The sequence below is a fragment of the Haliotis asinina genome, chromosome 6 (genome assembly GCF_037392515.1).
Source record: "Haliotis asinina isolate JCU_RB_2024 chromosome 6, JCU_Hal_asi_v2, whole genome shotgun sequence".
NCBI classification, from domain to species: Eukaryota; Metazoa; Mollusca; class Gastropoda; order Lepetellida; family Haliotidae; genus Haliotis; species Haliotis asinina.
This window is the reverse complement of record NC_090285.1, coordinates 45,995,500-46,008,767: the sequence shown is the minus strand read 5'-3', so window position 1 is coordinate 46,008,767 and position 13,268 is coordinate 45,995,500. Positions and strand designations below refer to the sequence as shown.

Below are 13,268 nucleotides of genomic sequence, written 5' to 3'. Positions count from 1 at the left end.
GTCACTAAGCAGGTGTAGATAAATTACTGCAATACTATTGAGTGTTCTTTTCTTTAAAGAAAACCCTCACAAATGGCACTTTTTCATTTGGTTTGCTTTCTCGGGTAAATTTGTGACCTTTTTTTCCCTGAGATTTTATTTGCAGCCACTTTCTTTCCCATTTCACTGCAAATACCTTCTGAAGTGTATCTGATTAGAAAGACCTGCATCTTTCTCCTAAAGAGTATTTTACTTCCTTAATGTTTTCCCAAAGGGACCTAAACAGATTTAGTTATATGGCTTTGTAAATTATATGTCAAGCTGGTAATACCTTATCTCTGTCATCATCACAAATTGCAAACTAATCACATTATGACGTCTTTAATAGGCCATGATAATGTCTACACAGCTGTCGCATCACCAGACATATTACATTTCCCGCCATCCCCATATGGGTCTCTAAGACTGTAATTGAACTTACTTTAATCACATTTTAAATATACTGTTCCTTTTCCTGTTTATATGCTAGATAAAGACTTGTCAGTCATCTTTTGACTGTTCTTGAGAAGAAAGTCTATTAAAAAAAAACATTGTTTAGCATGAATATTTAAAAGCCTATGAACTTCAAGTCCTTTTCCTTGTCTAAAGTCTGCTTGTCATGGGTGGATATTGTAAGTTTCAAATGCTTGCAGTGTGGGGATGAAAGTAAATATTTTCATTGACTGGGCTGGTTGAAATTTTAGAACATCAGGACATGATGGGATATCTGTTTGGTTTCATTAGATCAATGCCACACAGTGTTGGAAGGACAGTACCTGATTGGATTACAACTTAAAAGGCAGATTAATATTAGCTGTTTGGTTTACTTCTTGTTGCTGTGATCAATCTGTGTGAAGTCTGTTTTTGCAACCAACATTTCTTCTGTTTAAAATCTGATTTTGTCAAGTGTTTATGGGACATGTACCATTTACAAAAGAGGTTAAATTGTTCTATAAAAAATCGTGAGTTGTTTTGCAAGGCTTTTTCATCCAAGGCAACAAGGCTCACATGATGTGTCCAAGTGTAAGAAAACTTTATTTAGATTAAGTAATGGGAAGAACTTGATTTTGAAAGAGCACGTTTGGGAAATTTATGGTCAGTGTGGCTTTGATGAACGTTGGGGTATGTTGTCAGAATTATTTTTAGTCAATAGTGCAAGGTTGCAGAGGTAAAACATGTACAGAAATTTTGGCAATCCATAAAATATATGTGCAAATGTATTGGATTTCAGCTTTGTTTGGACACAGTTGTAAATTCTGAACTGGTGCCAGTAGGTAAGATTATATAAATGTCTTGCCAAAATCCTTGAAATGGGGAATGTGAGTGATTTGCATTAGGTGGAGTGAAATGGCTGTACCAGGACATGGGAGGCAGAGGACTGGTAGGGGCTACACTAGCCCAGGGGAGGAGGTGTAAAAGGGAGAAGATCGTCACCAGACTCCACTGGATCCAGTTACACCATGGGAAAATTCTCAGGAATCTAGCCACTGTGTGAAGGGATGGCAGCAAAGACATGTGATAGTAGTGGCAGTGGTGATTCTCCCATGCATGGAGTGGAGTGGAGTTCAGACTGGAATTGGCGAGGATTAAGGCTAGAAATTTACCAGGATTCTTAACAGAATAAGGAAAGTAATAAATTACCCTTATTCCAGAGTTGCAGGAACTCCTTTGACACTTGGAGATTTAATCAAATTAAGATTTTGTTAAGATACTGTAACTTAAGTTTCAAGATAACAAGGCGAGGGATAACCAGGATTGAGTTAACTTATGACAAGGGGTGTTGTTTGTGCCCAGGCCGTGACACACTGCAATGAGCTAGGGATCTATGTTCTTTGTGTGTTAATAAAATGAGTAAGTAAGGCAAACTGTCTTTGAAAAATGAATTTTAATAAAAACACTTTGATGAAAAATGTTTTGTATTCGCTAAAATCAGCAGTCGTTCATTTTTGTGGAAAGGCACTTGATTGCATAACAATATGGTTTCTGTTTCTTAATATGTTGCTGGTCTGAGCTGTTGGAAATAAAACACAAGACTATAATTTGGTTCATTTATATGACATTCTCTAGACTAACACTTAGTCTCTGATGTGAAGATACGTGAGTTTACAGAAAAAAGCTCATGAAAAATGAAATATAATGAAAAGGAGTCCTGAGACTATTCATTTTCTGAAGGTGTGGAAATCTAGACTTGACACATTTTCTAGATTTGCGTGGGCTTTCTTCGATATATTTGCTTCAGCGTTTGTATGACAGATTACACCTCCTTGTAAAGAAGAAGGGAATGGTGCACATGGATTGAGGAATGTTTAAATTGTGAATTGAAGGTTTTGAATTGCAATAATTTCTGTCCTATTAACATTTGAGACAAGCTTCCATTTAAGTTTTCTTTCCATTAAGTTGATACATGGTGATCTGACTGGAATAGTGTTGAAAATGGTGTTAAACCGAAGTAAGTCGTAAAAGCCAATAAATCATTGTAAACTATGGGTGGTGACAACCATACAGAGTAAACACAAAATGGATGCCCATTTTGGAGCACCTGTTTGAAGGCTTGTGACTGGCCCAACAACATCTTAAGTGCTTTATAGCTACAGGTGGCAATAGAAAACATGCTGTGATCATTACAAGGGCTAAATGTCTAAAGAAATTAAAGGTGCTTTTTGCTTTTGGATCAGCGTTGGTATGCCTTAAAGTATTTATGGCAATTTATGATGTGTATATTTGGCAGAAAACAATCTCAAACAGTTTACATTTAAGTTTACGTTTTTGGCCAATAAGGACAACAGAATGTTGTTTTTTGAGCAGGGAAAATCTATTTTTATTATTTTCTTATTCTTAAACAAATATGATCAGGTAATCCATAAAACAAGAAATAAGAGTGGTCAGGCCTTAAGATGACTTTCAAGAAGCAGCAGATGAAAGATGTTTACTTTCATGTGAATCTATCATGTAAAGCAAAAGCAATTGAAAATCATCTGTTTGAAAACATACCTTTTGTTTTTGTTGAATTAATTTTATTTGAAATAATTTAAATAAATTATTGTTTATTTTTTCTGTGCATGGAAATACTGACCAATCTGTAATATACAAACTTTTATATGGGAGGTCCAAATACCAAATCACTAATTATCCTTATAAGTTCCATATCATATTTTGTGGCCTCTGTATTTCCTTATCTTGTTTATACAGTAGACTGAGAAGCCAGTATATGTTCATATTCACAACAGAGAGGGGCACAGATCTGGACAAGAATTCATGACATGCATTCTTTTGTTATGTGCAAGTCATAATGGGATATGCTTTACTGTGGGAATCAGGTTCAATCATGAAGCCACTTAGAGCCATCTTCTGGAACAGTTGGAACAAATGCCAGCATAACCCAGAGAATAAATTCAGATGTTTGTTGTTTTCAAAAAAACATTGAGCCAGTCCCATGGTTTCATGAGAGCATAGCCTTGCTCCAAGACTGTGCTAAATGCTGAGTCCATGAAAGTATTATAATTCAAATCTCCAGAGATGCAAGTCCTGATAAGCGACAGTGCATCTGAGCATGTGAGTCTGTTAGAGGAATATTTATATTTACAAAAAAAAATCTTTTAAACTGTTAATTATTTCAATATAGATTTGTGCAAGTTTAGCAAGGGCACTGCTCATGCAGATGGCAGAAGATGCATTGCCACTCTTCATGTGTGGCTACATACATCTGCGCAGTTAGAGGTAATATTACCAACTGGCAGGAGAGGGATGGTTGACACCTTGATGGATATTTATTCAGAAATAAGGTTATTGCATGTAAAAATCATACACAAAATATTCAAAAGAACAGAATCCAAGAAGAACCCAGACAAATTCTTAATATCTGGGGCAAACATCTTTTTTAAAATTTGATCTTTAATGTCTAGGAGAGTGTGTCACCCTAACTTGAGGTCTGTTGATCAGGAGATACACATGTGTTTCCTCTGCACCAGTCTGGGTGACAAGGAAATACATGTTGATATGTCCCTAAACACTCTCCACTCCCCCTTGTCAACTGAACTAGTATTAAAACTAGAAGTATAGCCATATTTTTTTACTAGATGTTTCCATACTATCAGTATACAGTATCTAAATTGTGGCAGGACTCCATTACCCAAGAAAATTCAAAAGGTCACAGCACATCCTGGAGCAATTAAGGCTGTTTCATCCAGCGTGTTCTCTACTGATTTATTGTAGATAATTTAACACACGTACATTGTTCTGAGCTATGATAATGAACATACTTGTTATGTTGGTTCAGTCACAGAGAATATATTTACGAAAATATTATTTATCTTCTCTTGTTTTTTTTTTAATTCCAATTTTCCAGTTTGTAGTTAATGAAATTTTGGAATAATATCTGAAAACTTTTTTTGTATTACAGTTAAAATGAACATATGTGCAATTTGTGGACCTTGGGGTGAGGTTCACCGAGTGGAATGAAAATTGATCACCTTTAACAACAACAACATAAAAAAAAAATAGGACAGTTCTGTTGTAGAAACCTGTTACAGGTGCTGTTATACAAAATATCCTTGGTGCTTTGTTAAAGTATATGTTTCGAAGCAAAGATCATCATAATACTAAAATCACTTAGTAAATAACAATATGAACCATATCTGAATGGTGTGTCCAGCAGTCGGGACCAGAGTCTTGAAACCAGCTATCATCAAGGAGGCCTGACTGAATGGACTATATCTGTCTGGGTTCCAAAAGACACCATATCCTGTCCTGCTGTGACACAAACTATTGCCATGAAGAGAGTCTGGATGGATTGTATGTCTGACCTCCAGCAGACACCAGATCTTGCCCTGCTGTGACACAAACTCTTGGCAAGGAGGCCTGACTCAGACGACTATCTGTTCTGCTTCCAGCAGACCCTTCATCTTGTCCTGCTGTGAAACAAGCGATAGCCAGGACAGTCTAGCTAAAGTTACCCCCCATTCACACAGTTTTACACACTAATCGTAGCTTATGAGCAACTGGTAATACCTCTCTTGTTTTGAAAGGTCAATGCTTTGGGTGCCATGCTATTACAGGTTTAATTTTCAACTTAATTGGATTTTTAACTTCAGAAATATGGCTTCAAGATCTGACATGTTTAAACATTGGTTTTGTTTTCAAACCAGGCTATGTGTAGATGCCAAATTATGCTCTTGCTAACATACTGAATCAACAAAGTTGAGAAGAAACAAATTCCATGTGGTGCCATAACCTCCCAGTTCTATGGGTCTATCTTGACCATGTTATCTGCTGTTTGGGTGTCTACAGAGAATGACAAGGCAGGCTAGATAGTGGGAACATTTGGATGTCTGGGGTATTGTGTCGAGGATGTGATGAATATACCAGGCACAATCAGCCCATAGGCGATTGTTCCAGGAATGACCAACCTGACTTTCTGTAAACATGTCAGCTGCTTTATGAGCTGGCAGTGTGGGAAGTATTGGAGGACTTGACCATAAAACACAAATATCTACTGAAATCAGAAGAAGAATGAAACAATCTGTTGTCCAAAACTGCCTGCATGGGAAAGGGTACAAAAATATGACATTTACCAGGTTATGGCACAGTGGTAAGAACATGGCAAATGATTATAATGTACATATTTAGTGTGAGTGACAGAGAATAACTAATATCAATTACTTTTCTTGATATAAAACTACTTAATATGTGTATGAATGCAAATGTGTCCTCACCACTAAGTAGCTGGAATAATGTCAATGTGATGTAAAGCCCAACTCAACTCAGCTCAACCTTAACATAGCAAATTCTATCACTATGCATCCAGGTACACATACTCATCATATAGTCAGAATTGTGCAATCATACCTGCTTTCCACAGATATTTCTTATTGATGTGATTTCTTTGCTTTTATTCAGCTGAAGTATGTGATACAATGGCTCTGGTCTCAGTTTATATTATAGTCATTCTTTGAGTGATTTCCTTTGAAAATGTATGGTTTGTTCAAACAGACATCTGTTGCCTATTCCTAGCAATACCATCTGATTCTACAGTTTTTTTAAGCTCTTAGTAAGCTATATTTGAACATTTATGAAAATATTTGAAACATATTTAAGTAATAACATGCTGACAGGACAAATATATATGGATGACAGCTTCTTTAATTTCAAGCACGACTTTTCGATACAGGTTCTTGTATGGTTTTCATTCATACTTGAAAATGATACAAAAGCCTGTATGGAAAAGTTGTGCTAAAAAATTAAAGAAGTTGTCATACATATATAATTGTTGTGTCTGACTTCCAAATTAAAAAGAAATGCGACTCAAAGAAGTAATACCGTATTGTGTATCCTGCCTGCATCCATAAGGTGTACATGAACAGTCCTTTAATGTCTGTGCAGTATGTGTGATGAAATACACAAGTTCATAACAAAGGTATTAAATGTAAGATTTCAAGCCAGAAAATAATCACTCTTGAATCGTCCCCCAAATTAACTGAGATATTTTTAATTCAAAACACTGTCCACAGGTGGACCCACAACTTTGGACATGTTATGATGACAGGCCATCCAGGCAAACATTATGTGTTGTTACAAGAGGTCAACTGTTCAGTTACATTTCATAATCAAGAACTGAGAACGATTACTGTCCTGGTGACAAACAGAACTGATTTTTTCTCATTTCCTGCTGTCAGTAAAAAGTCATGTGGGCACAAAGATCTAGATATGGTATTGCATGTAGACAGGCAATTACAGAGGCCTCCTTCGTGCACAACATATATGGAACTGACATCTGAACACAAAATTCCCATGACAACCGAAAAGATGTTTCTTTGCATTCATCTTCTTCTGTTTATGGCAAAAGTTTCACTGACGTGTAAAATGACGAATTGTTTACTCTGAGGTTAACATAGAAGAGGCTGAAGTGACTAAATCATAACTGAAATATCACACACAGATAGTTTGTCTCACAGTCCCTGAACCAAGATATTGTCACTACAGCCTTGAGGTCTTTGCAATGCTGAAGACCTAAATAAACAAGTCTAGATATCACCAGGTCTGAATCTCTGGTTTCCCAAGGGCTCCTTCTCAATTCGAATGGATTTATTTGTTACAATCAAAATTATATAGATTCAGAGACTGAGGGTTAGTGAAGCACACAGTATTCAAGCTTGTTTGCTGGAAGCTGGTGTGGAGGAGCCTTGGATGACTGCAGTGGGTGACACTGGAAATAAACTGTGCAATCATTGGGGTCACTGGGTGAAAAGATATAATTTGCTGATAGGAATCCTATACTACTACCTGATGACAGGGACCAATTGACTGAAACATGAAAGGTTATGGTCCTACGTGGTTAAAATAAATCATAGTGGTAAAATGGTCATGTTGTATTGATTTTTCAGTCAAATATCATAAAATGCGATAAGGAATGATTGATCTGGGTCATGAAATACTTTTATCAAAAGGAATGTTTTCAGAGTTAAAAAGACAGGTTGGCTTAAGGCGAAAGGAAATCTGCATGTCTTTAAAACTATGTGGGTCTTTTTTATTCCACAAAATCAGGGAAAAAAATTAACTGCACTATCGTATTTAGATATGCAATAAAATGATCGTTTCTTTTAAATGATGTACCTAGCCTGTGTATATAGATATGGAGATGTGAGTAAGTATGGTTTTATGCTACTTTTAGCCATATTCCAGCAATATCACATCAAGGAAAACCAGAAATGGCCTTCACATTGTACCAATGTGGGGAATCAAACTAAGGTCTGTAATCAGACATGGAGGAAAGACATAGAAACCATGAAACAAAATAGAAAATAATGCAACACATTGACCACCTCTGAGGTTTTTTTGTTTGAACTAATCTGCAGAAGGCTTTTTTGATCAAAAGAGGCATCCTGTGGATGAGATGGGCAGGGTTTGTGACTTGTCTGTAGTATGTGTGTATTTACAGACTGATGTCACGTTAGTGGAATATTGCTGTGTGCAGCATTAAGCAACAAACAAGCAATTAAAACATTGATGCCTGTGAAGTAACCCATATTTCAAATCATACATAAATATAAAATCTGGAAGCTCCCATGAACAAATATGATTTCCCAAGCAATAACATGTAGTGCCATGCTTTATGACAAAAACAGAACGGGACTAGTGTAATTTCTAAACATTGGTTACAATATTATTTGTTGAGAAATGTTTGTAAGGTTGTTCTTTAGGGTAGTTTGATGGCCACCAAATGTTGTTGCCATTGAAGTTCCATGCTGCCTGCTGCGAACCTATTATCCCTGTTAATGTAGCCTGATGGAGCCCTAGCATGCCACAGATACGCCTAGACCTGCACGTATATTCCTGCTGCACTGCTTCTCCAGTCAGAGTGATAATGTCTGTGTATTCATGTTGCCGCGCATTTCATTGTTTACAGGATCCACAAAGCACAGCATGGGTGCCTCTTTCAGTTATTGCTGGTTTTGCCTTGTGCACATTATAAAATTATTAACTGGTCAACGACTTGGGACTGTTTTTTCAGACATTATTCTGTGTTGACAATGATTGTATTTTAGAGTGCTTCCCCACTGATACTCAGTAGTCTGTACTTGTGATATGAGAAACTGTTTGTTTGTTTGCTTGTTGCTGGATGCAGCACTGAACAATATTCCAACTGTATGATGGAGCCTGTAAGTAATCAAGTCTGGTCCAGACCATCCAGTGATTGACATCATGAAGATTGGGCTAATCACTTGGTGTGTAATGATATCAATCAAGCCACCCAATCCTAGATAGTTATCTCTTATGATGAGGATGGATTGTTGAAAACCATTTCTGATGGGCATCTCTGGAGGTATGAAGGCATGAGGGCAGTGGGGTAGCCTGATGGTCAAAGTGTTTGCTTGTCATGCTCAAGACCTGGGTTTGATTCCCCACTTGATTGCAATGTGAGAAGTCCATTTCTAGTATCCCATGCCATGATATTGCTGGAATATTGCTGAAAGAAGCATAAGACTAAACTCACTTACTCAAGCATAAAAATGAATCGTAATCAGGCATGTGCATGATCTTGTTATTCTACAAAAGCACAGTAGGAGATTGTTCATAGCATCAGTCACTGGTTCGTGTGATCCAGGCTTGATTACTTACAGGTTGTCATGTAGCTGATAGACTGCTGTGTGGAGCATAAAGCAGCAATAGCAAAACATCTCTTGGTATTCTATCATGGATAGACTGCCCTAACCTAAGAAACCATCATCACTGGTTTTATCTACAAAGTCTAGAATACCAGAATATTCAAGACAAGTGTTACCATGTCATGAAATACATGAAACATGTCTCTGTTCCAATTGCCCTGAGTAATGGGGACAAGCACTGGAATCCCAACAGCGATCACTAGGGCTTCTGTGTTACAGAAGTGGCTCTAGTACTGTGTTAACTACCCTTCTTTCAGCACGGCCTTGCCTGACCAATGACAGTGTCTGACATTGTTCCTGAATTGTAGCCCCTGTTCTGTCACTCACTATCTCAACACTTCCAATAAGTTATTTTCTAATTAGCACAAACAGTGTACTTCATAACGCATGTTTACCTTGATCTTGAAGCTGTTGACAAGCAGAGGAAATATTTGTGAGATAATTTTCAAATGCATACTGAAGTTGTTGTCTTGAAGACAGTATGTGTTTGACTGTTGTATTTTAGTTTTGTGGGGAATAATCAAGGACATATTTGTGATCGTTCAATCTGTGGACATCATTTAGTGCATCATCTGAAATATAAGATGGTAGGTCAGCAAGAGAGCTTTAAGAAAGTTAATGCACAATGTTTAAATGGTTTGTGTCACATTCCTATCCTATGAGTGTATACAGTTGTGAACAAAAATAATCGCCATATGGAAATGAGACATCTCATGTTTCAAAGTGAGAGAAATTAGAGGATGATCTGTGCCAGACATTTGTAACCCAAGGGATGGGATGTTGTTTAGAATGCTGTATATATGAATGAGTTGATCAAGCTCATCAATTAGTGTTTGTACAACTTGTTTTTGAAAGCTCTTGTAGTTGAACACATGTGAGTAGTAAACTCAAGTTCATGATGGCTTGTGTCATAGATGGTTGAAAGAGAATATATAATTCATGCAGGAAGAATATATATCACACCTCTATCTGTGAGGGAAATATATTCATCTGTTTGTGAGGGAAAAGTATACCCACTATCGTTGAGGAAGATATACATGTATCTACCTGTCAGTAAGGGAAATATAATCTCCTGTTTGTGATAGAAATACATGTATGCCCACCAGTATATGAGGCAAGGAAATTTATCCTTCTATTTGTGAGGGAAATACACACATATATGCACTATCTTTAAAGGAAAAGTATGTCCACCTCAGTGTGACGCAAATATGATCACATAGCAGTAAGGGAAATATAGCCACCATATGTGAAGGAAATGTGTCCACTATCTGTTAGGGAAATGCATCCACTATCTGTCAGAGAAATATATCCACTATCTGTCAGGGAAATATATCCATTATTTGGGAGGGAGATCTGAGGGATCTAGTGAAATATATCACTCCATATCATCCATCTACCTCTGTCACTGTTTTTGTGTGGTGAAAATCTTTCTCCTTCTAGTGTGTGATAGTCATGTGAAATATACAGACTTTGTTCAGCGCTAATGTCACTGTAACTGTGGTTTTGTGTTTTCAGTGCCAAGATGGATGCACCAGATATCAAGATGCACTATCATCAAGCTGTCAGGAGGCTTGCAGTAAACGAATTCCTCAGGTAACTTTCTTTTGTTATTAATGCTATAACAGTGGGAGCTGTATATAAAACTTATCGGAATTTAGAGATGCACATATGTATTATCCTGATGCACGTATACACAGATAAATGCAGGAATGTATGTAAAAGAAGTGTATTGTCTTTTAAGTCCTATATACAGGGCAGACAACATTTACAGAAACTCAACAATCAAATGCAGTATTATAAATTGCATTCGCTTCTTTTTTGACCTCTAGAAATGATGCTGAAATTATCCACCTGTCATTATATTTAAAACAATAATTAATGTATCAAATTCTTCATAACTACCATCTACATATTGCTGTTGCTTCACAAACCATTAATGTCATTAGACACCAAAATTTATGGCAATAACCAAAAGTTTAACTGAAGTATCTTCTTTGTGTTTTGGTTCCACTGATAGATAATGGTTCCGGCATACTTTCTCGGATATCTAAACATGCTGTGTATTTAATCTTTTTTTTAAATAAGTTAACCATAATTGTGCATCCAAAAGGGAAGAGGTCTTGTTAGCTTGAAGGTGCCCAAATTTATTGGATTTCTCTCCTGTTTCCATTATTACAGTGGAAGCTGTGAAAACCGGCATCTGTCAAATCTGGCAAGTTGTCAACACTGGCATAATATCTACGTTCCATCCATGACTTGAACATTTATTATCAGTTTAACAATCTGACACACTGTCTAAACTGGATTTTTTATTCAGTCCCAGTGAGTGCCGGTTTAGACAACTTCCACTGTAGTATAACACAATACCTCATTCATCATTATGATAAAGTATAATTGTCTTTAACACTTCAAACACATGAGTGACAGAGATCAGCAGGTAGCATTGTTTGGAAATAGCCTTTATATCTGAATAGATACCATCTGGACCTTTGATACTGATAGGTATGTTAAATGTGATCTCTCGTATACCTTATTATAAGGGGTATTTCCCCAACTGTTCCCAAACATGAGCTTTTGGTAACATAAATCATTATGTAATGTTCATTCTGTATTTGTGCATTATTCTCTCCTCCATGCGTACATTTGTGACTGAAATAGACTCTTGAAATAGACAAGGGATATCGTTATCAAAAAAAGAAGAAATACACATGAAATACAATAAAGGAATGAAATGGCAGCGTTTTATATATTTTATATAAGACTTACCCAAACGGTTCATATGCATTTGGGAAATCTGGTCCTGTCAGTTCTGCAAGTGTCATTCACTGTAAATTATTTTACCATGCCAGTATTTTGTGAGAGAGACCTGAAATTGAGCTGCAAGAATTATATATATCTCTAGGACAATGTTATGCTCATGCTGTTTGGTTGGCGAAAGAGGTAACATTTAAGACCTTCATTACCCAGGTTCATTTTCCACAAGAAGCTGACCAAGTGATATGATATGGCTGGAATAATTTACAGGGTGGGATTAACCAAAGTTTTCCTAGCTGATTTGGATGTTTTGTGGTTCAAATCTTGGTAAAACTTTTATGTGTGTTAATTAGTCTCAAAGCTCATTTTTTGTAATCAGCTTGGTTTCTCAACCTTAACCAAGAAAGTTTATTGAGCAAGAAAATGAATTAGGATTTTCATTAGAGGGTAGTAATATGGCAAAGGGATGTTAGTTTGAAGGAACATATTTGTACCTCAACTCTTTTAAGCTAACATTAGCTAAAATTTCTACATCTTCAGATGGCATCTTTAAAAAACACTTTTAGTGCTCAAAAAGCACAATTTTTCAAAGATTGATATGACATTTGTCATTTGAAATTTCTGTATATGACTATAAAAAAATGATATGTAATTGACCACTGTGTTTCAATTTGCTGCATGTGTCAGATGTTTATTTTTAAGCATTATCCCATGTCATGTTGAAATTCCCCAGTAGTGAAGGTGAGCTACACTGCTCCATGGCTGTAGAGGTGAAGCCTGTAATAGACTTTGGTGATAGATTTGTGCTGACTTCTAACACATTCTGTGGATACTTTTCTAGTTTGGCAGTGAGATCATTTCTACTAGCTGCCTTTGTCCACATCTGCATTATATGGTTGATTTAGTAGGTAGATTACTATATAATGAGTTGTCACACGAACAGCAGGGCCAGCTCTGCCCAGAGCCCATCTCGTAAATACAGACAAGTGGGTTCAATAATATGCTTGGCCATTGTGGAACTTCTGACACCTTGATTCCTAAAAGGAAGGAAAATATGATACATTTGTTGTTTATCACAATAAGTAAGAATGAGTAAAAGCAGGCCACATACAAAACAGGACCACTTTATGATTGTTTTTGTTTTGTTATTTGTTGATGGAAAATAATTAATATTGGAACAGAGAATCATGTGATCGACATCATGAGCACTGGAGTATATTGGAGCTTACTGACATGCATCAGCCAAGGCAGTGAGACTGCCTCACTCACTCTTATTACAAATGACCTTGTATTGGTCTTAATACATTCACTAAATCCTTTTGTCAGTTTTCTGAA

At 36.6% G+C, this 13,268-nt stretch overlaps 1 protein-coding gene across 4 annotated transcripts in view; it reads left to right on the top strand.

Moving 5' to 3' along the window:
* Window positions 1-13,268, top strand: part of LOC137287015 (proto-oncogene tyrosine-protein kinase ROS-like) — a 157,282-nt gene that overhangs the window by 61,051 nt on the left and 82,963 nt on the right. For all 4 annotated transcript variants that reach the window (XM_067819098.1, XM_067819099.1, XM_067819097.1 and 1 more), the window contains exon 3: window positions 10,695-10,772. In XM_067819098.1, coding sequence (XP_067675199.1) covers window positions 10,695-10,772 — 78 coding nt within the window. The remainder of the gene's footprint in view (window positions 1-10,694; window positions 10,773-13,268) is intronic.